At 40.1% G+C, this 27,043-nt stretch overlaps 1 protein-coding gene across 2 annotated transcripts in view; it reads left to right on the top strand.

Moving 5' to 3' along the window:
- Positions 1-1,790: 1,790 nt before the first annotated feature.
- tasp1 (taspase, threonine aspartase, 1) overlaps positions 1,791-27,043 on the top strand; it is a 30,961-nt gene continuing 5,708 nt past the window's right edge. The window contains exons 1-14 of one of the 2 annotated variants that reach the window (XR_004105347.2): positions 1,791-2,003; positions 2,708-2,912; positions 3,122-3,189; positions 4,860-4,928; positions 6,082-6,202; positions 6,754-6,838; positions 6,914-6,993; positions 7,135-7,241; positions 10,004-10,123; positions 14,805-14,883; positions 20,366-20,476; positions 22,172-22,279; positions 22,482-22,661; positions 23,593-23,666. Coding sequence is in view for 1 of the 2 variants with exons in the window: in XM_031301829.2 (XP_031157689.1) it covers positions 2,750-2,912; positions 3,122-3,189; positions 4,860-4,928; positions 6,082-6,202; positions 6,754-6,838; positions 6,914-6,993; positions 7,135-7,241; positions 10,004-10,123; positions 14,805-14,883; positions 20,366-20,476; positions 22,172-22,279; positions 23,593-23,666 (1,185 nt within the window). In the remaining variant the exon portion in view is untranslated. Of the gene's footprint in view, positions 2,004-2,707; positions 2,913-3,121; positions 3,190-4,859; positions 4,929-6,081; positions 6,203-6,753; positions 6,839-6,913; positions 6,994-7,134; positions 7,242-10,003; positions 10,124-14,804; positions 14,884-20,365; positions 20,477-22,171; positions 22,280-22,481; positions 22,662-23,592; positions 23,667-27,043 lie in introns of those variants that run through there. The other variant, XM_031301829.2, reaches the window with a different exon arrangement.

Here is a 27,043-nt window from a genome sequence, read left to right as displayed (position 1 = left end):
AGAATGTCTTTTCTCATGCTATCCTACAATATCTGGTTACATAGCACTCTAAAGTAAAATGTCAATGCATTTGATTTTAAAGGTTATGTACAAGTGTGAATCTGTATCAAGATAAAGAAGCAGAGAAGGCCTCAGATGAATCATGTCTGCAGGCTGTGAGGTCAAAACAGATATCTACATCTATTAAAACTGAACTGGCAGTTTTCCTCTCCACACCATCAACAACAGCAAGAAGAAGTTCACACAGAGATTTCATGGCATGCGATACTAAAGCCACCCCCTAAAGGCTAGCTGGCCCCTCTTCAGCACTCTGCACTGTGGTCCCAGCTCTCTCCTCATTAATTGCTTAACAGGATTCTTTCATCTCTGTTGACTTGATCCAAAGAAAACAACTTTACGCTGCACATTATGATTAAAGAATGTGCTTGTTTGGCTCCACCCATAAACATAAAAGCGCCTGTTTCAGACCTTATAAGCTACTGGTCTAGTGTTGAATTTAGATGATCAGGGGTTATATTTTTGTGTTTTGTTGGAATATCTCTAATGTGGTACAGTATAGACAAATATTAAGCTGCCTTTTTATTACGGTGTCTGAGATAGGGAATATGATAACCTGCAGGTATAGCACAGGACGTCAGTGGAAGATCCTTAGTTTATTCAAACTGTATTTTGATGTCTTAGACATAAAAAAGAACCTCCTGAGGGAGCAATGATCATTGAATTAATACCAACATTATTGAGACCTTCTATGTATCATACCCCTTGAAGTTCACTTCTTTTTTTTAACAGGCCGTAATGATAAAACATCTTTTATGTTTAGACAGAATAAAGCTAAGAGTGAAAAAATGGTTGGGGAGTTCAAACTGCATGGCAGTAAGTTTAAGAGCTAACTGTAGTCACGAATGCCGTGTATTTGCCTGTCTAAAGCAATACTGAGTCATTCATCACACTTGAGGAAAGAACTGAATATTTTTCTTCAGGGTTTAATTATCAGAAGGCCATATCTTAGGAAAAGCACATACTATTCCTTTCCCTACCTCCCCCACTATTGTTCTAGAGAAAACAAAGAGATTATTGTGGACTTGATTTGCTGCTATAAGACCTAAACTTGCACTAAAAAAAAATCTCTTAAGCAAAAGATGGCCTCTGATTAAAAGTTCTCAGTTGTCTAACCTGACACGCAACTTAGAATTTATCCCAAGAATGTGCAGCAAAACACAAAACCCTCATTTAATCAGAAGCATTAATGATGACACACACTGGTGCAAATGAGATTTAGTGATTAAAGAAAATCCGAAAAAGTGTGAGATGTTCCAACACAGTGTAAAATAGATGCCAGTGCCTTTCTCAGACTGTGGGGCCAACAAGATGTCCTATTTTTCACATGTAGAATCATATTGACCATGGTATTATTTCATGTTTTTGTTAAATGTTTTAACAATGATAAAGTTAGAGAGATTTACAAATATGCTCTCATCCAGTCAAACTTTAATATAAACCTAGCAGAAAAGTATAGCTCATAAATTAAATAATAAAAATGTAAACGTCAAATCATAAAAACAACGTTAAAGTCTTTGAATTAATGTTTGTGTTAGCCTCGACAATTTACTGCATAATGACGATTCTTTTCAGTTGCAAGTTGTAATATTAACTTAAGAATTCATATTCTTGTTTATGTATTTTGTAAATACATGTAAGCAGGGGGAAAAAAAACATTTTTTATTAAATTTTCCTCCAACTTTTATTTTGTACAGCTTCATCCACGTGTGCGATTGTTTGCACTGAACGAACTTCCCTAGCAACGTGTATATGAACCAGGAAGTACTTTTTGTATGCTCTAGCTCTAGCTTTAGCTGCGGTTAGCACAGAGGAGTGAAAGTGACTGACAGCAAAGTTTGTCTCGGTTAGATTTATGAGTCCATCTACCGTTCATGTGTATTTAACACATGTCAGGTAACGTCGTGGTTAGCAGGCAGTTCTGTCGCTGGACATGAGTGAAAATTGTAAGTTGAGATTGTTTTGTTGGTGTGTTAGCGAGCTGTTAGCTACAAGCTAACGAAAAAAAAAAAGGGCTGTTAGCTTGACTTGAAATAACTTTATTAAAGTGACGTTAGTGTCCTTTACTCAAAGAAAGTAAAAAAGGCACGTAACAGACTAAATGACGTTTGTTTTATAACGCACATTTTAAACTGACATGCGTAACGATACATTAACAGCAGGGACTGTTTGGATAACGTTAAATTAGGTTAACGTGATGGGTGATAGCTTGATTAACCTAGTCTTATGGGTCTGGGCTATTGATAGCATTTTTTAGATAACGTTAGTTAGCTAGTTACATGTATAGTACTCGGGTGTAGTACTTAAGTTAATGTTATTTGTTCTCCACCACTGTCAGTGGTTTGACAGTACTGACTGAATGAATAGTGATTTATATATGTGCTGTAAAGACTGAGAATGTGCAGAATCATTACTTCAACCACATAATTTACTGTCGGTGTAATCAGCTTCTGCTATAGTGTTGTTACAAGTTTAGTGCCCTCTTTGTGCCAGTGCATTTGTGGTCTCAGTGGTACATAGCTGAGAACCATGCAGCATGCTGCTTTGCAAGAGGCTCTTTACATCTGTATTATCCATCAAAAACGTTAGATAATCTTGTCCTGTATATTATCCCTGAATGACAATGCATGTATTTATTTTCCTGTCACAGGTGTGCCATGAAAATTATTTTCTTACCACTGTCTGATAGGCCATGATAGGCTTATCAAGTTATGCAGGGGTTATGGAAAGTCTAATGAATTCTGCTGAAGAGCAGCAACCCTCCTCTCCCCTGGCCAACTCGTGGTCCAAAATACAGGAATCAAGCAAGAATCAAAAGCCAAAATGTGTTGGTGGGTTTGTTTTAGTTCATGCAGGTAAGTGCACACACTGTAATTAACAAGTAGAATTAAGAGTTTATTAGAAAGAAATAGGAAGCATAATAAGTAAACATGATTATGGGCATTGGAACATGATCCATCATGCACTGAAACATTAAGTCTCCCAATATAGTTTTCTGCTTAGAGGAGGTCAACTTTCACCACTTTATGAATGGTCAATTGTTTTTTTCCCTATTTGCTTTCAGGAGCAGGATACCATTCTGAATCTAAGGCCAAGGAGTACAAGCATGTGTGCAAAAGAGCCTGCCAGCGAGTATGTTTATTTTACTGGTATTACTATAGTAAACTGTATGTGTCTGTGTGTGTGTGTGTGTGCAAACAAGCAACATAACCTTGTACTGTTTGTACACAAAACGTTGTTATTCTTAATGGAATGCTTCTAAATGTATTTCTTTAATGTAGATAATTTGGCACTTCACAGTATTGAATCTGTTAAAAACTTTCTGAATGCTGAGCAACAGACAAGATTGACATTGATCATGAAGTAGCATTTCAGGGCTTTCCTTAAAGAATAGAAGAATAGTGCTGCACCATTATAATCTAAAGGAGAAATCTGGCGCAAAATGAACCTAGGGGTTAATAACAAATGATTACCGAGTCGACCGTTCTCTGGGATATGTTTTCATGCTAATCGAATGTGACCAGTTTTAGCCCAAACCGCTAATTAGCTTATAACGCTAGTCGTCGGGGCACGAGGAAAGTAAAAAGAAATCGCTATTTCTATACCACTAACAAGGCTCAAAATAGCACCACACTTCCACAGTAGCATAATGAGGGTCCCTACATGTAAACTGAAGCATTGAGAACTTTGTAAGTGTACCTCAGTTTATTAAAAAGATAGTTTATAAAGACTGCACCGTTCACGTATACATGTGGGCACCATTTTGGGAAAGCAGTCACGACCTGTTGAATGACGAACGCCGTGCAACCAGTAACCAGTAACATAGCTCAAGCACGGCGTTCGTCGTTCGACTGGTTGTGACTGTTTTCCCAAGATGGCGCCCGCATGTATACGTGAACGGTATTGTCTTTATAAAGACATATTTCACTTGCTCTGACTCTACAATTCAGTTGGTTGTGACATTTTAGGTAACTAAAAGTTGCTAAATACCGAGGTATGTGTAAACTTCCCTCTACTACATTTTTGCGCACAAATGCATTCTGTTCTTGTTCTATCAATTGATCTCAAGTCTTTAGAAAGTATATAGAGTAACCTTGTTTGATCAGTAAGATATTGGGATTTTCTCCTACACTTTCTTAAGAAGTTTGCTCAGGTTGGATGGGGAGCATCTATGAACAGCTGTCATTTCATGTATAATCAGTGGGATTCCAATCTGTGTTTTGGCAGTATCCCTCAAGTACTCTAAAGTTCTTGTTTTGAAGTCATTCCAGTTTTCATTTGGCTGTATTAAGATCATTTTGCAGTTGGAATGGAAGTCTTTGTTCTTTGGCACTCAAAGCAGGTTCTTCAAGTATGTCCTTGTATTTGGTTTCATTCATCGTTCTTCCATCCGTATGGCTGAAAAACAACCTCATGGTGCTGCCATCACCCTTGATTTACAATAGGAATGGTGTTAGATGGGTGATGAGCTTTTCCCAGTTTCAGCTGGATGTAGTGCTGCATTTAGGCCAAATTTTTCAATTTGAAAAGAGCTCCGTTTTCCCTTTTTCACACACACACACACACACACATATATACATACAATGCAAACTTAATTCAATCCAGGATCCTTATTGCATGTTTTATGCTTATCGTTCCTCTAGTTTCTGTCCCTATCTTATCATAGTGTTGCGCAACCGACTTAGATGAAGGTAGACAATGAAAGTAATCTACAAAGGCTAAAATGAGCAATGGGTTTATTTGATGTTTTGACTGGAAAGCTGTTGCACTTTCAACAAGGTATCTCTATCTGTCTTTCCCAGGCCGTGGACCGACTCAAAGCCGGGGCACTTGCAGTGGAAGCAGTGGCCGCAGCATTGGTTGAACTTGAGGTTGGTTGATTTTGATCCAGGTTTGAATATAAAAAGTCAACCTTTATTAACTCAGAGTTAAATAACACCCCACATACTTAATGTAGAAGAAATCTATCTTAGGCCCAGATTGGACTTAATAAAACATCCCAAAAACTTTCAGTAAGGAAAAGAAACTTAATTTGACATATGTGTGTGTTTATCCAAAACAGCTTTATTCTGCTCCTGCCTCCAATGCATGTATGCCTGTTGGATGATGTAAGAGGCGATTTTCCTCAGGGCAGGCTTGGAATAAAGAACAATGACTGATAAACTCTCTGCAGCTGCAGTAATGTACATAGAAATGCAGTGCAATATACTGTATACGGTATATGTCTGTCTGTCTGTCTCGGGGCGACCTCTAGCCCTCCCAGTAGAGTGTGCGCCCCATGTAGACTACTTTGCAGAGGCCCGGGTTCAAATCCAACCTGCAGCCCTTTGCTGTGTGTGTCATATCTAACAAAGGGAAAAGCCCCAAAAATAATCTTATATAATAAAATTTATATATATATACTGTATATTCATGTGAATCTGCCTCAAGCCCACAACTATATCAGCAAAATTCCTATGAAGAATGAATGAAAACCAAGAATGAGGCTTAAAAACAAATATTTTGTATCCTAATTAGATGGTATCAAAGAACAGAGGAGCATTAGGTAAACAGCCAATTATTGTCAGCATTATTGTCCCAGACAGGTAACAGTGACAACAGCAACGGAAGTCTTTTAGGATCGGATTGTTATTGTGTTACGGGAGGTGGTTCACCAGCTGCAATTTTTTTTTAATGGTTTTTGTAAAATATTTTTAATTGCCTTGCTTTAAACCTCCTCCTGTATTCAATTTTCTAGTAGTAGTAGTGTTTTCAAGTATTTAATAAATGAAGTACATTCAGCACGGACATTTTATAAGCTGCTGATTTAAAAAGTTAGAATTACAGTAGATATTGACTTTTGTCTTGTTTAAAAATATTTCCATTGCACTATGACTTTGGACCACAAGAAAGAGTGACCCTTTTTTTGTGGTTGAACTATATTACACAAAAGAATGACTTTCCTTCAACATATTAACATTGACAATATGTTTCATTGCAAATATAGTTTTATTCTAGACTCTGCATGTTTTTAATTGTTCTCAGGACTCTCCTTTTACAAACGCTGGCATGGGCTCCAACCTTAATTTGTCGGGGGAAATTGAATGTGATGCGAGTATCATGGATGGGAAGTCGCTGCATTATGGTGCAGTAGGGGCTATAAGTGGTGAGTTATTACACATGTATTGATATTTATGTAATGTTGAAGTGTTGTTGTGGAACTGAAGTTCAGTCCCCTGAAAGTAATGGCAATGAGTCTGTCATGTGTTTTACTCATTTACTTTCAACCATGTCAGAGTTTCTTAGAGGTTCATAAAAAATGAGGGATCACCCAATTTTTACCTGAAGAACGACCCAAGAAACGCTGTTAATATGTACACATTCTCAGAGAGTTTTCCTTGAAGGCTTTCAACAAAAGCAGCCCAAGGGTGAAAGCTGGCACGTTCAGTCCAAAAGACAACCGCTTGTTTTTATTACCATGTCTGCATCATTTAACAGTTAATATCATTTGTGGATGATGAAACTTTGTTCGCTTAGATAAGAGTGTATACCTGCCAACCCGTGTTTGTCATAAGGTTTAAATAGACTAAAAGCAACCCAGCATTCATAAGTGTGCTTGTGTAACAATGGCATAATTGTATCTGGATTTGTTTTTACTGTAATAAAATAACATAGAATGAATTGCTAGCTCTGTGATGATTCTGACTTTTCCTTCAGGTATTAAGAACCCAGTCTTGGTTGCAAACCGTCTACTTAGTGAAGCACAGAAAGGGAAACTATCAGCTGGCAGAATACCACCCTGGTGATTATAATGTTTATTAATTAATGTTGCATTAACGTGACTGTATCAACTTGTTAATTTGTTTTATTTTGTCAGCTTTTTAGTGGGGCGAGGAGCACATGATTGGGCAGTCAGCCATGGAATACCACCATGCCCTTCAGAGAAAATGGCCAGCAGTGAGTCTTGTTGCACTGATTATATATTTCATCTAAGAAATGAATGTTCTCTAGCTGCAAAACTGAACCAAAACACAGTGCTCAAAACAACCTTGGGAAGAGGTGCATTCATTTATGTGGATGTAATTTTTTCTCACACAGAGTTTAGTTTATCTGCGTACAAGAGGAACAAGCGAAAGATGGAGCTGGCAGAAAAAATTGACACAGGACATAATCACACGAAGAAAAGACGACAATCAAGTGAAAATGTAAGTACTGTGTCTTAAAATAAGATAAAAATATTTTAATGGCATCAAGTTAATTCTTTCTTAGTTGCGCCACTTGAGTCAGAATGGAACCACCACTTCCTGCTGATTTTATAGTAGTATTCCTCATAGCGAACATCCTGTTTTTTCTTAATCCCACAGATGCTATACGGGGTTGAGATCTAACCATCTGACCAGGGGCATCATTTGCACTAAACAAATAGCAAATAGCAGACTATTGGCCAAATCTGGCATGCCAAATTAAATCTAAAACTTTCCCTAATTCCCTACATTAACATATTAGACAAGGTTTAACAATCTATTGTTGATAAAACAAATGTAAAACATTTATGTAAATCACAATGGAGTTAACATTACTGTAACCATTTAATCATCAATACCCTTTTGAAGAGCAAAGTGATACGGTGCCTGTTCTAATAAAAAATAAAGCTACTTCACTTGGATTAAACAGTGTTGTTTTGCTTTAATTAAAACACTGATTTAATTTCTCAGTTATTACACAAAAAGTGATTTGGATCTCTTAAAGGAACACGCCGACTTATTGGGACTTTAGCTTATTCACCGTATCCCCCAGAGTTAGATAAGTCCATACATACCCTTCTCATCTCCGTGCTTGTCGTAACTGTCTGACGCCCCCGCCGCTATATTACTCCAACTCTGAGCGAACTCCAGGTGAACTCTCTGCTCCTCACCACAGGGCTTTAGGTGCTGCGAGCAAATCGCTCCACCCAAGTAGCAGTAGTAGCAGTGCTTCGCCTTCTGAGAATATAGTTCCCAGTTTGTATACGGTTAAAAGATGGCTGTGTCTCATGTGACCTTGTTATTTGTACACGCTGTGACTATACAAATCACAACATGTAAATAGGAAAATGTTGGCGTTATTTTGTCACTTATTCGGAGCAGTAGGCTAGATGGAGCCGGTTACCTCCAGGATCTGTGCTAAGCGAGGTTAGCGGTGGGTACGTCAGACAGAGTTACGACACACGGAGATGAGAAGGGTATGTATGGACTTATCTAACTCTGGGGGATACATTGAATAAGCTAAAGTCCCAATAAGTTGGCGTGTTCCTTTAAACACAAATGACAGGGTTGTATTAGTGATGAAATTGGTGTGGTTTTATCATGCTTTCAGCCCACTCAGCAGATTCCAAACCTGCAGTTATGCACGGTGATATATGGCATCAAACTGAAATTTATCATATCATAACATCAAGATATATTTTGCCAGTTATGATCTCACATTCTCACAGGGTCATTAAAGGAAATGTCATTACCAGGTTGCACAGAGGGTTCCAGGAAACGATTAAAGTGTTGACAAGAGTTAGTGCAAAGTTTCAGTTCCCTGAGCAGCACAACTGGAGAGTGTCTTAATGATGAGCTGTGTAGAAAGCAGTTGAGAGTTGCCTCCTTCTGCCATTCTGCTCTAAAGTCACTAGCAGTGGCAGCCATACAGAACAGGGTGGGAGTTTATCTTGGTTCAGATGTGAATTGTGTTAAATGGAGTAAAACGTGTAAACAGCCACAGCCCGATATGCTTCATTGGACCTTTTTAAACACCATTATTGTTGATTTAGTTCAGTCACATCAATCCTCAATATTAATGATATATCCACAAAAACAAAGACTAACAACTAAGATGGACTGTTCGTTGACTTACATAAGTAATATATGATTAAATGATTGATTTTGTGTCAAATGGCTTGTTAGCCTAATGACAGTTTAATGTTTGAGTACCCCTCAGTTCTCCTCCGTCTCTAACATGTTTACACAAAACTGCTTGACCTATTAAAGATTAATATGTGACCATTTCTGATTTTAACATACAGTAACTGATACTCAGACTGTGACTGTTCACATGCATGCCATGGTCAGAGTTTTAGCTTGTCTTTTTTAGGTTTTACAGGAATTTGGCATCAACCTTGTCTTTTAATTTTTATACATATACATACAATTAATACAAAAAAGAATACAATTAACATATAAAGTCAATTAGCAGGAAATAACTTCTTTTTGTACCAAGGATGGCAATTAGAGTCTTATGGGTTCAACAAAAAGCATTATCGTAATAAGTCTGGTTTTAATGTTCTTTACCATTACCATGTTTTAGTGTTCATTTAATGCAATAAAATCTTTCCTTTTTTTTTTCTTGTGCAATATAGGAAAATCTAAAGCATTTCAATATAATTCTAAAGATGCCCTTATGTTTTACAGTCATTATTTACTGTGGATTTTTTTTCATTTAAGGAAACTGATAAGGAATGACAGGAAGGTCTTTGGCTTGGGTTCTTTTTGGCATCAAAAGCCTAGAGACGGGAATGATTTAGGAGAGCATGAGAAATGCTGTAGTCTTCTACTTTTTTTACTCTGCTTTTCAAGATCTTCAGTTTCTAGTAGGAGTGGAGCTCTGATCATGTATCATAATGCCATTTTGCACATTTACCCTGTAGAACTCTATTCATCATGAAGTCTGAGTCAGGATGATTCGCAAACAAGTCACTTCCAAAGCAAACTGCAATCAGGGAAGAAAAACAGCTGATTAAAATCACAACAGCACATTTTTGATGAAATATGAAGGGCAGGGAAGAGTGATTCATAAATGCATGCGTTACATTATTAATTTTGGAAATGTCCCTAGTCAAAGATGATGTTTCTGCTTGAGAATGTGAATATTTGGATTTCTCCTACTTTATGTTGCCTGAAATGAGAACCATTCTCATGTGACTGCTCTCCTTACTGTGATGTAGGAAAATGGTTCAGGGTGCCTCGACACAGTGGGAGCCGTTGTCATAGACCTGGAAGGGAATGTAGCTGCAGCGGTGTCCAGTGGAGGTCTGGCCATGAAACATCCCGGCAGGGTTGGCCAGGTAATCAGGCCTTCTCCTTCTTTTTTTTCTCTGTTCATGTCTTTACCCACATAACTTCTTTAAATTGGACATATGCTAATTTTCAGGTTTACACTTGTCTTTTGGGGTTCTACTAGAACATGTTTACATGCTTTAATGTTAAAAAACACACCATCTTTCTCATACTGTCAGTCTGAAGTCTTGAAAAAGCTCTGGAAATTCAGAGACTGGCAGACTCAGGTGACACAAGAGTTTTTTTTTTAGCGCTACTAAGGCTAGCTATGGCCCAAGCCACCGCGGCCTAAACCCCCTGCGCTCAAAGGACGGGCAGGAGCTGCTGAAGGACAATGAGTCCATTAACGTCCAACGGAAAGAGTGTTTCCAGGAACTCCTCAACCGCGACAGCACAGCTGAACCAGGTAGCATCAGCCACATCCCTCAGAGTCTCATCTGAGAAGAAATGGGGGAACCACCCACCATAACTGAGGTCCAAAATGCCAATAGGAGCCTAAAGAACAACAAGGCCACTGGTCCAGATGGGATCCCAGCGGAGATCTTGAAGAGTGGTGGACCAGAACTCCTGTACCACATCCATGCCCTACTCCTCAAGGTCTGGGGAAAAAGAAGAACTCCCGTCAGAGCTCAGGGATGCTCTAATAGTGACTATATTTAAGAAGGGGACAAGGCTGAATGTGGAAACTACAGAGGCATCTCACTCCTATCAACAACAGGCAAAGTGCTTGCTCGTGTCGTTGCCAATCGACTGTTACCACTGTCTGAGGAAGTACTCCCTGAATCTCAGTGTGGCTTCCGCCCATCCACAGGTACAGCAGACATGATATTCACAGCACGCCTGCAGGAAAAATGCCATGAACAAAAACCCTGTTTGCCATCTTTATTGCTACCTTACTCCACCTCATTGGTGAAGAACTGATGGCCGGCTCTTCAACCTTAACTGGTTTAAAGCCAAGCGCAAAATCAGGAACACCACCATCATGGAGCTTCATTATGCGGATGACAACGCCATCGTAGCACACTCCACAGAAGACCTCCAGGGCTTAAAACATCAAGAAGACCCAGGTCCTACTTCAACCTCCACCTAATCAGCCACCAACTCAGCCCACCATAAAAGTGGACAACATCATCCACTTTCCTTACCTTGGCAACCTCCTCTCCTTAAAAGCTGACATCGACTCCGAAATCAACCATCGCCTGAGCTGTGCCAGTGGTGCATACGCCAGACTCAGGAAAAGAGTCTTTGAAGACAGAGACCTAAAGGCCCAAACAAAACTCCTGGTCTACAAAGCTGTGGTCCTCCCCACCCTGCTGTATGGGTGTGAGTCATGGACCACCTACAGCAGGCACCTGAGAACCCTGGAGCAACATCATCAAAGACACTTCAGGAAGATTCTGAGGATCAACTGGGAGGACAGACGTACCAACATCAGCGTTTTGGAGGAAGCCAACATGTTCAGTATCACAATAATGCAGTACCAACTTCGATGGACTGGCCATCCCCAAACGGATCCTATACTCCCAATTGAAGGAAGGTCGGCGAGCCCCCAGTGGTCTAAAAAAAACGCTTCAAGGACAATATTAATATTAAGATCAGTCTAAAGAAGTTCAAAATTCCAGTAAGCAACTGAGAGCAGATTGCTTTAGACAGGCGTCGCTGAAAGACAACTGTGCAGGAAGGAGCTGTGCGCCGTGAAATGGAACTCTGCTGTGTCGCAGAGACAAAGTGACAACACCGCAAGGAAAAAGAGAAAAAGGCTCCTCTACCACTCACCACCTCCACTTTGCCCTGCCCACACTGCACCAAAATATGTGGATCACGTATTGGCCTGTACAGCCATCTAAAGACCCACAGTATTCACCCTCTGTCTGAAACGCTCCGTTTTAGTGCCTGTCTCTTTAAGCCCTCCTCCTGAAAAAGCCCAGTCTGCCCTGATTGGTCAGCGTCTCCGGGTCTTACGCATCTGCGCTTTTGGCATCTCTGCACAGTCATTGCAGCCGGGGAGTGACTGTAACCGCACTGTAGCTGCACTTTCTATCTATATATTTTGTATAGTGGTTACATTACAATCATACGGAAGTCTTGAAGGCTCGTTTAAAGGCAGGTTTCTGAACACGGGCTGTGTGTATTTCTCTGCGGATTGACCGTTTTGATTTGTGAAATATTTTAGTACGATAATGTAGAATTTCTATTTTATATAGTATACACCTACATGTAGTTTGTGTCAAATTATAATGATATGCATCTTGGAATAGTAGCAGCAGTAAAACAAAAACGGCTTTTTCCCTGCCTAAATTATCTGAATCTAATGTAGGCCACCTCCTAAACCAGGTTATTTATTACTCAACTCATTGTTTTTGGTTTTACAGCCTAGACATTTTCTGTATGATGCTGTCTCACTGTTCATGAAACCGGTTTTCTGCAGGCAGTCATTTTTACCCCAAAAGCTATGATAACGTTTAGTCCGTTTAATCCGCCCTGACTCCAACCTCCGTTTGACTGTCTCTGTCTTCAGAATCAGCTGTCTGTCTGTCGGCAGCAGCTCCTGAAGTGTTGAGAGGACAGTAGCCAGCCAAACTGTCTGCACCAGGCTGACTGACAGCAGAAATTTACTGGACAATAATAGTTTTTTTATAGGCATCATAGGAAGGACTCAGCATTGTTTTCAAATGAAATGCATCAAGCTGTTCGGTGAGACAGGCGAGTGACGGACATAAAAAATGCCTCCTATGCAGGTTGGCCATTAGACTCTCGAGTGGACAAAAACAAAGCCAATGGAAAGATGTGTTTGCTGGATCTGTAAACACAACAACAACAACAACAACAACACATTAACCACTAACGACTTAAAGGTGCTCTAAGCGATGTCACACGTTTTTTAGGCTACAACATTTTTTGTCACATACAGAAAACATCTCCATACCTGCAACCTAGTCGCTTTTCGGCGAAAATCGCCGTTTTGAATGGGAAAATGTCATCCACGTGAATCGTGTAGATCCAAAGAGTTTTTATTTGGGGGGGGTCCGAGACCCGGTGCTAATACGGCACCGGTGTCTTAACGACCGTTATCTACCGGACCGAATAGCAACGCGGTGCCTTATTTGCTCCGAAAACGGACGTTAGAGGGAACTGAAACATCGCTGCACGGGACGCTAGTTACGGTAACACTACACTCGACAACAGGTAACGTTAGCCTACCGTTAGCTAGCAGCTGGAGTAAACACGGTTAAAATGCTGACAGCTAAACGGTGTAAAAATGTGTCTGTATCTCACTGGAGAGGATTGTAACACCAGACTGTAGCTGCCGTTGTCTGAAAAACAACTCAGCCTCGCCTCGCCAGCCTCGTGCTGCATTCAAAGTAATTGTAAAATACCCTTTTCCCATCCAGTGTTTTTTTGTCGTTAACAGGAATTTACTGGTGAAATAAGTTATTGTTATAAGTTATTGTTATTACATTTTTAATAAATCATTTCATTTTAAATATATATATATATATATATATAATTCTTTCAGTTCAGGCACCGTTTTAAATGTATCGTTTTAGGGGGAAGAGATGTGTCACCTTTTTCAGCCCTTCTGAGTTTGCAGGTATGCATCTCCTCACTATCCGCAAGCTGCCTGTCCCCTAAACACACTGTTAAAAAAAACGCGGTCTCTGTAGACAGCCCAGGCTCCACAAACGGCAACAAAAACAAACTGGCCAACCTGCACCACCAAACATAACAAGCAGTGTTCCAGAGTTCCAGCCAGTAACTGACAAGAAGGATTTGGGGGTGGGGGTTTGGGGGTTAGTGCACGGAAGGGAGGGAGAGGGGACGGGATGAGGAGGAGGGAGGGGCCGCCTAGCCTCGTTTTGTTTGAAAATACTTCTCACGTCAACAAGAAGTGCCGTCACCCAACATCGCTTAGAGCAACTTTTAATAAGGCGACAGTGTGCCACAGCTGTGTGTTTTTATGCCCTCCAGTGGCCAAAAATGAACTCAATCAATCCAGCTTTAGAAAAACTGAAAGCAGCTGATAAGAGTTGGTAGCGAGCAGCTGTTACTAAATAAGCCCCCCATCTTTTTGGCATTCGGCATTGCTGCTGTTTGATGTACCTAATAGAGCTAAACGTTTGCTTCTTAATGCAGGTAGTCAAAATGAATGGGGCGACTACAGAAGAATTTGCTCTGATCACCCTCATGTCCTGTGCCCCATTTTTTTTTTATGTTAATGTGAACTCAACAAATTCCAGTAAAACATTTCTGTGCTGTAAGTCTTTTACTTTGAGGCAGCTACAGGAAGTTATGAGTTTGTATGAACAGCAGCTTAACAGGGGAAAACAACAATTTAACAATGGGGACAGCACAGAATGAATGAATCAGTAGGATTTACTGCATTGACCTCATTAACACTATCACTAGCTGTTTAAAAATCTGAAGCTCAGATCAATAGAGTTGTGAGTACAGTAGGCATATGGCATGTTCTTCTAGTGTAGTGAATCATGTGGAAATGTAAATTAGGCTGAAATGACCATCCCAGCCTGCAGTGTAAGTTTTAAAATCTTGTAATCGGCCATGAGCGTGCCTTACTTAAAGTTATTATTTGAGATTTTTTTTAGTACTTCCAAAACAGAATATCAAAACTAAAAAAAACAGCAAAACTTATTTTCATCTAAAATGTCCTCTTATCCTCTCTTTTCTCAGGCTGCTCATTATGGATGTGGCTGCTGGGCTGAAAATGCCTGTAGTATGAACTCTCACTCTACAGCAGTGAGTACCTCAGGTATACCACAGCACACTCTTTACTACCTACTTCGCAGTTGTGTACAGTATATGTGTGTTTGCATGCATGTAGTCTGCTTTTTGTTTTGGAGATGATATGAATCCAAAACCGTTATTTGATGTGAACCTCTTATTTAGGCCTCTGTGATTCAAACTTCAAAAAGCCTGATAATACTTTCCGATGACCTCCAACCATTCCTGCTGAGTGACTCTCATCAGTCACTTCCTCCGCTGATTGAGTCGTCATTCTCCGCTCTCTGTTAGTCAGCTGCATGCCAGGTGCATTGCAAAGCTCTTTGGATTTGCAGTGACATTTGACATGGGACACCTGCTGTAGATATGATGAGGAGAACCGCTGGGAGTGCAGCAGAAAGATGATACATTTGCAAAATATCAAGTGCAGTTATCTAGATTTAGATCATAACTTTTGCTGGTCTAAATGAGTAATTATATCATATTATATCAAATCAGTGAGAAGTACGTATGTGGAAAGTATGCAGTATTTTCTCATCTCTAAAAACATTTTGTCACAAAATTCATTTATTTAATCATTATGGCCAAATAATGACGATGCATAATGTGCTCTTAGGAAAATCAGCTGGCCATAAATTAAGTTTTTAAAAAGTGATCAAGTATCGAGGCTACCAGGTTTTATTTTAGCATGTGAGCTATACGCAGTCATTAAAGCTGTGGTAGGCACATTAATTTTGGCGCCATTGGATAGAACTTCTGTAATATTCTTTCAGCATATTGATTGAATTCAAATGGTCTGAGATAAAACTAGTGTTTCTATTGGCTGTTTTGCTCATGCATACCATATGCTCGTGTGACAGAGAGGGGAGCGGGAGGGCTGATGGAAGAGGTCTCACTCCATTTAAAATTCTGGTGTTTTTTGCTTTCTACCCACTGCATCTTCAATTCTACCAATACGAGGAGCCTTTAACTAATTAGATCCAAATCTAATTAAAACTGAAAACACAATTTGTAAAACTAAATGTATTAAAGTGCTCATATTGTGCTTTTTGGCTTTTCCCCTTTCCTTTATTGTGTTATATATCTTTTTGTGCACCTTATAGGTTTACAAAGTGAAAAAGCCCAAAGTCCACCCCAAAGGGACTTACCATCTCCAACAGAAAACACTGTTCACAAACTGCTCCAAACAGCTCTATTGTAGTCCAGCCTTTACTTCCGTGACGAACGTGCGTCACTTTGTAACACACGTTATAATGCTCGCCTAGCTGCTAGCGTGGCACGCCCTCATACTCTGCAACTGACAAGCTAGCAGTACTTATTGCGCATGTGGAACTCCCAACAAAGATGGAATAGAAGTGAGATGTCTCACTCTGTAGCTGAAACAGAGAGCTCACACTCAAAAATATGGTTTCTTCTGAAAATTAAACCACATAAACCTATTCTGGTACAACCTCTAAATAAAATTATGAACCTGAAAATGAGCATAATATGAGCACTTTAATTTAAACTCCATGGAGATTTTGCAGTATATTCCCAGTATCAAAATGTTCTTTTTTCTGCTGCAGGAAACGGTTAACGGATTATTTGCTACCTCTCAGACACTTTGTGCCGTGGTAATGATTTATAGTTGTCACCTGTCACGTACTGCTTGTCCTTCTTCCTTTTTTTCTTTTTACTATGTTCAGGAGGAGTTGGAGGATGTAGGTGGTTACTATTGTTTCTCCTCATGCAGAGGTGGAAAGCTGAACTACTCTAGCTGGAAATCTTGCTTGATTTTCATTGCAGTTAACAGGTCATCAAGGTTAAAGTTTTGACAATCTGGTAAACCTTGTCAATAGTTTATCACCAGACATTTCGCTACCTCAGATGCTGTCATATCAGACTTGTCCCTCACCAATGCTGTCAAAATAGATATTCAATTATAGAAAGACTGCATTAGATAAGTATCTTCAACACTAAGTATAACATTATACATTTTAGTCTTTTATCAGCCTTATGAAAATGACCTAAAATGTCTAGATAAATTCACAACTACAAGAGACAATTAAGCAAATTCTGAGGATATTTAACACTCTGCTTTGGGACTTTTGACACTTTTAAACAAAATAATTATCTGAACAGTGAAGCAGGTCACTAGCTGATTTTGTAATAAATCAAAAACAGAAATTTACCCGTGCTTATTTAGAGGATCGTAATGCTACAAGACCAATCTCCTTCTAGCAATGTGACCTGCATTCTAAATGAATATAAATAGTTACATCCCAGAACAATTTGAAGTAAAACACAATGCAGAGTAATGACAGAATGGTGTCAGATGATTGGATAAAATTCTTCTGACACCATTTACAATTTTTTAGCTTTTACTTTTTTTTTAGTTTGCATGTAGAGAAACGATAGTAGCCACCGTACTTCTTCTACCCGTCCTCTGCCTACAGCACACACAGGAGGACCTCCTGATGCACTGGCTCTTCGGTGTTTTAACTAATACAGAGAGTCAATTGGACAAAGACATGCTTCCCTTTTCAGGACCAAACTGCCATTTCAAAAACAAGTTGCATTTTTCTTATACAACCATGCTTTAGTGTTTCCCAAAAATGAGAATGCATGCCTCCTTTAAGATGAAAGCAACATTGCTTGTTGTGAGCTGTATTATTTTGAGTGTGAGGCAGAGAGGCGATATTAGCCCTTTTCTTTTTCTTAAGATGATTGTTTTGGGGCATTTTTAGGCCTTTATTGACAGGACAGCTGAAGAGATGAAAGGGGATGGAGGGAGAATGACATGCAGTAAAGGGCTGCAGGTCGGAGTCGGCCCCGGGCCAGCTGCGTCAAGGACTAAACCTCTATATATGGGAGCCCGTTCTACCAACTGAGCTATCTGGGCACCCGATATTAGCCCATTTCTTTAAGATGTGTAGAAGTCTGCGACATAGCTTCTGGGGAACATTAAAACCTTTTGATGTGGATCTGTAGCCTAATGCATCTGAGTGCAGACGAGTTGATTCAGTCAGACAGGCTGAAGCTTGATTCATATGTACTTGGAGCATTTGAGATAGCCTGCATTTTGCACCGCTGAAGCTTGTCTGAATATACAGTATTATCACCAGAAATCAGTGAGAAATTTCTGGGAGTGTAAGAACAAAAACAGTTATAATGAGCCAAAACAATTCTTTGGACTGACAGTAATTTTAAAATACAGTATCTGCTATCTAAAATGTATGCCTCCGTCTGGCAATTCTGAAATTCTCTGGCACATTTCATTGAAACAAAAAATAAAACAAATCCCTTTTTATAGCATTCCTACTGTTCTTGACAGTAAATGAAGGGTAGATGTTTGCTCTGTATGTATTTTCCTGTCTTCCTATATTGTGGCTTTGCCTTTGATGTTACTTTGAAAAAAGCTTTTCCTTATGGGTATGGAGAACATAATGTGTGTTCCAGTATAACACCTGCTTTTAATTTTCCGAACATGAAAGGCATTCCTATCAAAAGAAACAGAAAAACAATCATTTTCATTCTGACTCGAGGAGCATGGTCCATACTCTATATGTCACTCTTTCCTCTCTTTTACCTCGCCACCACTTTGCCCTCCCACCCCTTCCATTTTAGTCTGTTTTGTAAGAAATAACAGTTACATGCAGAATGTAGACTGATGAGTCAAGTTTCTAGATTTGGTCAAAAAATAATTCTTTGTTTTATATGCGTTGACTTGCTTTGTCTGGCCTTCACTTGCTGCTGTGGCCTATGAGAGAACAGCTCACAAACTTCACTGTTCGCTCTTGCTGCTGTTGGCTGTCACATACAGTGTCTCCTAGTTGGCCTCTTTCTTTTTATACTTCTCTTCTGTTGAATTGCTTTAGTCTGGGCATCTTGCTGCAGTTCCTGCTCAACCGTGTTTGTGCTTCCATAATATCCACTTCCCCTGGGACAGAGCAGTTTGCGGTAAACACAGTACACAGTACAAAAGGCACATTACCTGGCCAATCTGACGTTATGCTCTCGTTCAAAAAGAACTTTGAATTGCTCCAGGCATCTGGTCTCCACAGTTACCGATCTGCATTCAGTTTTGTTGTAGTTACCTGATATTTTATGAGGCCTTCGTTTGTGTTTACAGAAACAACAAGGCTATATTATTCAGTCTTTATGGAGTTTAACAGGAGCTTTTGCCAGATGTGTTTTCTTTTCACTTTTAGATTTCTTGTCTTTTTTCTGAGTGCGGGCACACTTCACATTTGAGAAAAATTATTTTGTAAGCATGCATTCAATATCTGTCTGTTCCTTAACAACAACAAGGTATTGGTCTTTTAAGCAGTATGTAGCATATTATCTAAGGTATATAAAAACAAAAACCTGCTATGTTTTGACTTATGTTAATTTAACATAACATAAAATAAAACATAAAATTGATTCATAAATGTGTCATGGTGATACATGTTACAAGCATGCATGCATGCACATACACAGAGCAGAGTTAACAGAAGTGGAATTAATACTGGTTGCCGTTTCAAATTCCCAGACCAGCTGGGAATCTGTGCAGGGGAAACTAAATGAGAAACACATACCCTCCCTCAGCAATTACTGTCAGTGTGCCCTTGAGCAAGCCAGCTGTACTTGGCAGCCCCTAGGCGCTGTCATTGTTACGTACCTGAAATAATAAAGTTTAAAGTCATCACGCTGCTGAGACTGTGCTGAAATGACTGCAGTAGCACCAAAACTTTTGTAAAATAAATCCTTTAATTTTGCAATAATTTCCATTATGTAACTTAGTAACCAGATATATTGGGAAACTGTGATCTTTTTAACAAGTTATGAATATCAAAGCATAGTATTACAAATGGTAATCAGCAAATGCTCGCATATACGGATCTCTTCAAAATTCACTTAAACCTCAAGATGTGAAAATATCGAGATGTGATTAATAAATAAAAAAGTCAGATTTTTTTTTAATGTGCCTTGCATTCTTTGACGTAAGTGGTTTGTACTACATGTGCTTCAACTATCTCAAAGGGAACTCACTGGAGACCTTGTGTAATTCTGATTGAAGGCGTGCATGCTTACAAGAAAGAAATGAGTTAAAGGTGTTCTAAGCGATGTTGGGTAATGTCACTTCTTGTTGACGTTCGAACTATTGTCAAACAAAACGGAGGCTAGTTTGTCCCTCCCTCCTTCTCATCCTGTCCCCTCCCCCTCCCCCTTCCTTCTGGGCACTAAACCCCCAACCCCCACCCCCAAATCCTTCTTGTCGGTTATTGGCTGGAACACTGTTTATGTTTCGTGGTGCAGATTGGCGCAGTTTGTTTTTTGTTGCCGTTTGTGGAGCCTGGGCTGTCTACAGAGACCGCGGTTTTTTACAGTGTGTTCAGGGGACAGGCAGCTCGCGGATAGTGAGGAGATGTTTGCTGTATGTGATAAAAAATGTTGTAGCCTAAAAAAACGCGTGACATCGCTTAGAGCACCTTTTTAATGCAAGTGAATGAGACAGGTTCAGCTGTGTCTGTGTCTTTTTTTGCCAGGCTGCGGAGAGCATCTGATTCGCACCATGCTGGCACGGGAATGCTCTGCTGCCATGCAGTCTGAAGATGCCCATCAAGCACTGCTGGAGGCTATGCAAAACAAGTTCATCAGTGAGTCACCCACATGCAGCCTGACTCCCACTACTTTCCATACACACAGATTTGTTTGTCAAGAACGTGTTTTGCGAGAAACACAATTATGTACTGAGAGAATCAAGCTAACAAACAGATGTTGCATAACATAAGGAATGAGCTAACAACTTTGGAAACATTGGAAATAATAGAATCTGAAGAGACGGCTTTTGATTTATGGATCGTTTTCGTTCACTGTTTAAACCTTCAAATGTTCCACGCATCACAGCTGACGGCCACGGATAATTTTGGAAGACACAATTGTTTTTGTTAAAAGTTCATGTGAAGATGTTATTTTTTTTTTGCCATATTCTCAGAAGTGGTCAGTTTTTTAGAAGGTCTTGTTAACTGTGTTTGCTGCGCCTGTGAATGACCACTGGGATAGCTCAGAGAAGACGGAGCATGTGGAAACATGTGGTGGTTTCTGCCTTGTTTTGGCCTCCTTTTAAAAGTCCGTCCCAGTTTGGCTTTGTCATGGACATCTGTAACACCAAGACATTTGGACGGGCTGGATGAAGTCAATTTGAAGTTAATTCTTCTGCTGTTTCCTTTCAAGATGCACATTAAGTCAAAACAAAGCTCCATAAATCCTGCCTTAGCAAGAGCAATGATGACAGTGTCTGTGATGTGGAGGCCTCTCACTCAACTTCCATGATACATTTGTCAGGTTCTCTAAATAGATTATCTTTAAAGGCAACACATCAGTATTTTTAGATCTTTTTGTGTAATACAGTACTTTCATTGTACACACACACACACAAATGTGGACACTCAAAAATAGTTAAATCACATTTAATTTATTATTCTTTTATTGTTATGGTAAAATAATATAAACATTTAGACAATAATTGAACTGCTCTCATGTTTACAACATGCAAAGTTGTCAGTGTTATTCTGAAGGGTATAACAAAATGTACAACAAAAACCTGGATTTTGTGTGAATGTTGTCCAAGCTGCACTCAAAAGTGTTAAAGTTTTATAGAGTGAGGAAAACATTACGACATGGAACCAAAATCGGCGTGAAACGCAACAAAGAAACAACGGCATGCAGACGCAAACATGTTTTCATCAAATGCACCAATTGGTCCTGCTGTTCTTTTTCCTGTTGCTGTGTTGAGACATTTCAAGACGCACTGTAGCTGTTTTTAGTTTGTTCTTTTCCCAACTGAGCCCTTTTTTCTTTTATTGCCCCTCACTGATCAGCCAATCCAAGTTTTTTTTTTATACACAACACCTCATTCAATTTTGCCTCTTTTGAATTTAGGAAACGAGAGAGGTTCGTTCCACACAATTGACCCAAAGTTCTTTTTGAGTTATGTAGCTGGGTGTTTTTCGTTTGGTTAAATGTTGTGGTACAGGAGTGTAAACAATGAAATATTTGTTAATTGAACAGTCTGCTAAATAAAATAAATCCATGCGAATAATAGCTTTCAGTTGTTTAACTTGGCCAGAAAGACAAACAACTTGAATAGAAAGATTTCTTTGTCTTAGATCACCTTAATTCGATTGAAAGGTCTGTGTTTTGTCTAGTTTTTTTTATGTTATCCTTGATTCAATGTGAGAGGGTGGAAAACTATAAGTATACAAGAGACTTTGTTGATTGAGAATTCCCCCCCCCCCATGTTTATGCCTTGTTAAGTCATCTCAAGTGTGGTGTTTTCTGTGTGTGTCCAGGCTCACCCTTTCTGGCCGGTGAAGATCGTGTTTTGGGTGGAGTAATTGTCTTGCGCTGCTGCAGATGTGTGGAACCTCCGCCGTCACAAAATATTCAGGGTATACTGGGTAAGACATTAATCATTTCAAGAATGATCACACTCAGACCTCGGCGCCACAGCTTATGGTAGGCAGAGATTTGGCTGTTAATATTTAAAAATCCATCATCCGATAGATGGGAGCAGGGGGAGGAGGCACTGTGGCTTTCCTGGCGGGTGGTCTGTGTTTTCATTCGCACAATCAGTCTCTGGTTTCACACCCTTCATCTCAGATTCAAACCGAGACCTCCCACTATGGCATCAACAGCTAATCTTCAGACAAGTGGAGGCCTTCTGACTACTGCCCAGTTTGGCTGATTGTATTGGCGGATCTGGTTTCTCTACCTGGAGCTTCTGAGAATGATCCTTCCTTTTGCAAAGCTTTACCATCATGGAATTTGACTCAATCAGAGGTCTGTCCAAACGTTTAGCCCATATGACTTACTACTGGGTTTTTATGTTGCCCGTTGCCCTTTGCCCTTTGCGGTAATTTTAACATGATGTATATCGAACCCTCAGCTCAAAAGAAACCGATGGATGAGTTTAAGTTCCCTGACAAAGTAGAGCAAATGGTTCTCCATTCCATGTAGGAGGGATTAAATCTTGATTTGCTATTTATGTTATACAGTATGTCAGCTTGACTAATAAAATGCTCCAAAGTACCACTTACACACTGGTGTACTGGCCCTGTTTGATGCCGTTTTTATGGACCGTAGCCCTTGTGCAGGGTGTGGACTACCTCAGATTACTGTGGACTGCAAACGGCTCTTTGTTGATTTACAAGAATAAACAGTATGTCGACCACAACCTATGGGTGCTGTAATGTCTTCTCTAACTCACACGTTCTACCTTCCTCTGCAGTTATGTCACAACTGCAAGTCATACAGTATATTTGTAATGATAATGGGCATGCTCAGAGTTTACCGCAGTTCAGCACGCTGAGTCACCTGCCGAACGTTTTCCTCTGGCAGATGGAAAGACTTGATTTGGGTTCATTATTATGTGACTGTTACTAAACTAAAAGTTTAAACCTTTAGTTTAGTTCCCTCCCCATACCCTCGCTCTGTCCCCTGGCTCTTTATAGTTATACTATTACATTTATTCTTGTCTGGCATTGCCAGACCTATCTCCACAGTGATGTGGAGTAAGGTCTAGCTACTCCACAGATACATTCTAGGATAGGAGAAAAAAACGCTCTGGGTTGTTTGCCACAGTCGGACTAACTTTATCCTGGAAATGTACTTCCGTTGATCCAGGCAACATTTATATCAATGTGTATTTATGTTAATTTATTTTCTCCTCTTCACTCTGTAATTAACCTTTTGTATCTGTGTGTTTTCACAGTGGAGTTTCTATGGAGTCACACCACAGAGAGCATGTGTGTTGGCTACATGTCTGCCCAAGATAGCAAAGCAAAGGTGAGCTTCCCAGTTAGCTTGATAAGCGGTCTGTCTTGCAATGAGTTTCAAATACAATTTGCTTATATAGAAACCTAATCATCCTTACCTCATTAACAAAACTTTAAGACTGCACATGTAGTTACAACCATATATTTGACTTTTATGAAGATTGTTTTACATCATGTTGATGTTAATTAGAACAAATCATTAAAACAAAGGACTCTGTTTAAGTACTGTGGCAGATTTTTCAGAAACTCCACCTGACTGCAGAATTAAAATGTTGAATGAATGAAATGAGGCGTCTTTTAGCCAGATTCTTGTCTAGTTGTTTATCAATTCCTCCAGAGAAAATGACTCAATAAGTTGTATTGAGTCGCATGAAATACTGGCTAGCTCACCTGTCTTCGCCAGTATCATAACTGTGACTGATACACTATGGATTTAAAATGGGAATGAAGAATATAAAAATGTAAAAAAAACATAACTTTTATAAAAATAAAATCCCCCAAAAGATATATTTAATCCTAATTTAGTTATTTAGATGCCAGTTTGTGGTAATTGTTGAATTCAACTTGCTTTTATTTTGCCGTTGACGGTTCGTTTGTTTAAATATCACAACACATGTCCATCATAAGATTAACGGGAACCTGTGGTTAACTGTCTTTTCGGAGTTAAACTCCACAAGCGTGTCCTGCAGCTGGCCGGCCGTCACACACACACACACACACACACACACACACAGTCACACACACACACACACACACACACACACACACACACACACACACACACACGTCCACAGCGCAGCAGGCAGAGGCGGGGGAGAGAGATACGTTTCTCTTCGGGAGACTTGTTTAAATTATGACAAATATGCTATATACATTAGATTTAGTATTTAGTTCATACTTTTTTGGTGTATTTGTTTTCTGATTTTAACACTATAAAGACCGTTGCTGTGCTTGCATCACTCCCTTACCCCTCCTACCAGTCCCTATGGCCACTTGGCCAGTGCGAATGCAATTGGAAAAAACAGTTTTGGGGGAGAGTAGTTAGTAGATCTGTTTAGAAGTGGAGTGTTCCTATAACTACGTTCCTATAACTACTTGGTCGGAAAGCGGCTAATATGTTGTGCCTTTTGGATTATGGGACTAAAACTCTTTGCAGAGATCTTTTAAGTCAACATTACATTTACAATTTTGTTGTTGAGGTTCTGTGATCCTCCTCCAGGACCTTAACTTTCTAAAAATCATTAGCAAAACTCCTCAGTACATAAATTATTTGACTTGAATCGGTCATTGTGCAACACAACTTAATGCTCTGGTCTCTTGGCTCTAAATGGAGTCTCAGCTTGGACTGATTTGTTTGGCTAATGTATCCCTGTCACTCTGTATAAAGAGAGGGCACTGTTGTTCAAGCCTGGTTCAGATTTCAAAGTGTTTGCCCTTCGTGCCGCCTCCCGGCCCCCTCACCCCGCCTTTCCTCTGTCTCTTGGTCTAGCTCTCTCGTCACTCCCCCTCTCTGGCCCTACCTGGTCCAAAAGAACCATAAAGTTTACTGAAAGTCATGCACCACTGGGGATATCAATATCAATCTGCATATTTGTCGGATGTGCTCTGTGTATTGGGCTTTGTGGTTGAATGTGAGCATGCAAGCTCCCCTTTCACGCCTGTGCCAACATAAAGAGATGAGCAGAACACAGTGAACTGTTTGTTTTGTTGACATTGTTACATAAAGCATGTATAGGGGGTGACCTCTAGCTCACCCAGTAAGAGCGTGTGCCCCATGTAGGCTGAGGCCTTTGCAGTGGCCCAGGTTCGAATCCGACCTGCGGCCCTTTGCTGCGTGTCATCCCCCATCTCCATCCCACCTTTCCTGTCTATCCACTGTCACTCTGAAATAAAGGGGAAAAAAATAAAGCATGTATATATGGAGTTTTAGCAGGCATTGGCGGAGGGTGGTATTACTGGTATAGTAGGCACAAACCCATTATGTTAATTTCTCCACTATGTCCCTACTGTCATAAGCCTCACTGTGGACATGCAACAGCATTTATGATTAACACACTTTCTTTTCGCCACAGTGGCTTAAGGTGCTCTGTCAGAGACTTTGGAATAGTGCAGAGAACGTAAGGAGTAGAACAGCAGTCTTTAGCACTCCTTAAATTTAAATTGCAGAAACATCCTCTGTCAAGGCACCACAGAAGCATTAAAGTAAGCACCTTTTAAAATCTGTTGTGGTGAACCTGTCGCCCAGTATCACTTCATTAATATATGCACGCAGAATGTTCTTTATAAAATTGTGTTCAGTGGGTGCAGCTCCAGGAATATCATCTGTCAGTAGTGGTTTCTGGATCTCCTGGGACATGGTATCCACTTCCTCTCAACGGGGCATTGGTGACACAGTGATATTGGAGAGTGCAGCCAAGAACACAGCTGCTCCACCAAACCTCACAGTGCTCTACGAAGCTCCCATGAGCCTCTGTGGCTCTCATCGTCTGCATACCAGAAGCTGGCTGTTCTGTCCTTTACGCCGCCACACTGGGTGCAAAACAAGGTTTTACCCGTTGCGCCCAAGCTGGGCCCAGAGTTGGCCCCCCGCTCACTGTCAGCCTATCGTCCATTGAGGGGATTGCATAGGAACGCATCTGTTTTCTCTTCAATTTAGCGAAGTGCAAAAAGCCAGCGATGGGAACCTTAATGCGAGCAGGCTCCATTCATGATGTCTGTTGTCTGTAAACTAAGTGGTCTGTATGTGATAGAGGCCCAGGAGCTGGAACCTTCATGTCCATGGCCCTGATGGCAGATGTCAAAACTGTGGCGAAGTTCTGCCTCAGACAATGTAGGAAATGCAGATTTTGTGGAGATGAAGTGTTAAATTAAGTCCTCATAAAAGGCATCAAGTCTTTGTCATCTTACCATGTTGCACTGCAGCACTGGGAGCAGTGCAGATGAGGGTTGATGCTGGTGTCCAAGCTGCAGCAGCACAGGCAGTGCATAACCAGTTCTTCCAATGAAGACTTCGTTCACTGTGTTGTCATAAATACTTGCTGAAGAAAACTTAATAAGGATTAGTGTTCCCATTGCACGTTTAATAGGTTGCCTGAATAATTCATCCTGATTTAAGCATGTGCACATGTTAGTTAGATGCAGAGATTGCGTATAGAGCCAGAGCCATCCACTGCCTCAGCTGCTATTCTACAGACATTCCTCCCATTCTTATTAGCATCTCACTGGGCATTTCTAACCAGCCAGAGTCCATCTTCCACTGCTTTTCTTTGTAAAAACATGGAAGGGCTGATACACAGTAGCAGGAGTATTTGGAACAGAGGTCAGACAGTATTTATATTGTAGTAAGTCTACTACCCTTTCAGTGTTTTAATTCTCAAATATATATAT

The sequence above is a fragment of the Sander lucioperca genome, chromosome 15 (assembly GCF_008315115.2).
Source record: "Sander lucioperca isolate FBNREF2018 chromosome 15, SLUC_FBN_1.2, whole genome shotgun sequence".
Lineage (NCBI taxonomy): Eukaryota > Metazoa > Chordata > Actinopteri > Perciformes > Percidae > Sander > Sander lucioperca.
Note: the sequence above shows the minus strand (reverse complement) of the source record. Positions and strands in the feature narration are given on the sequence as shown.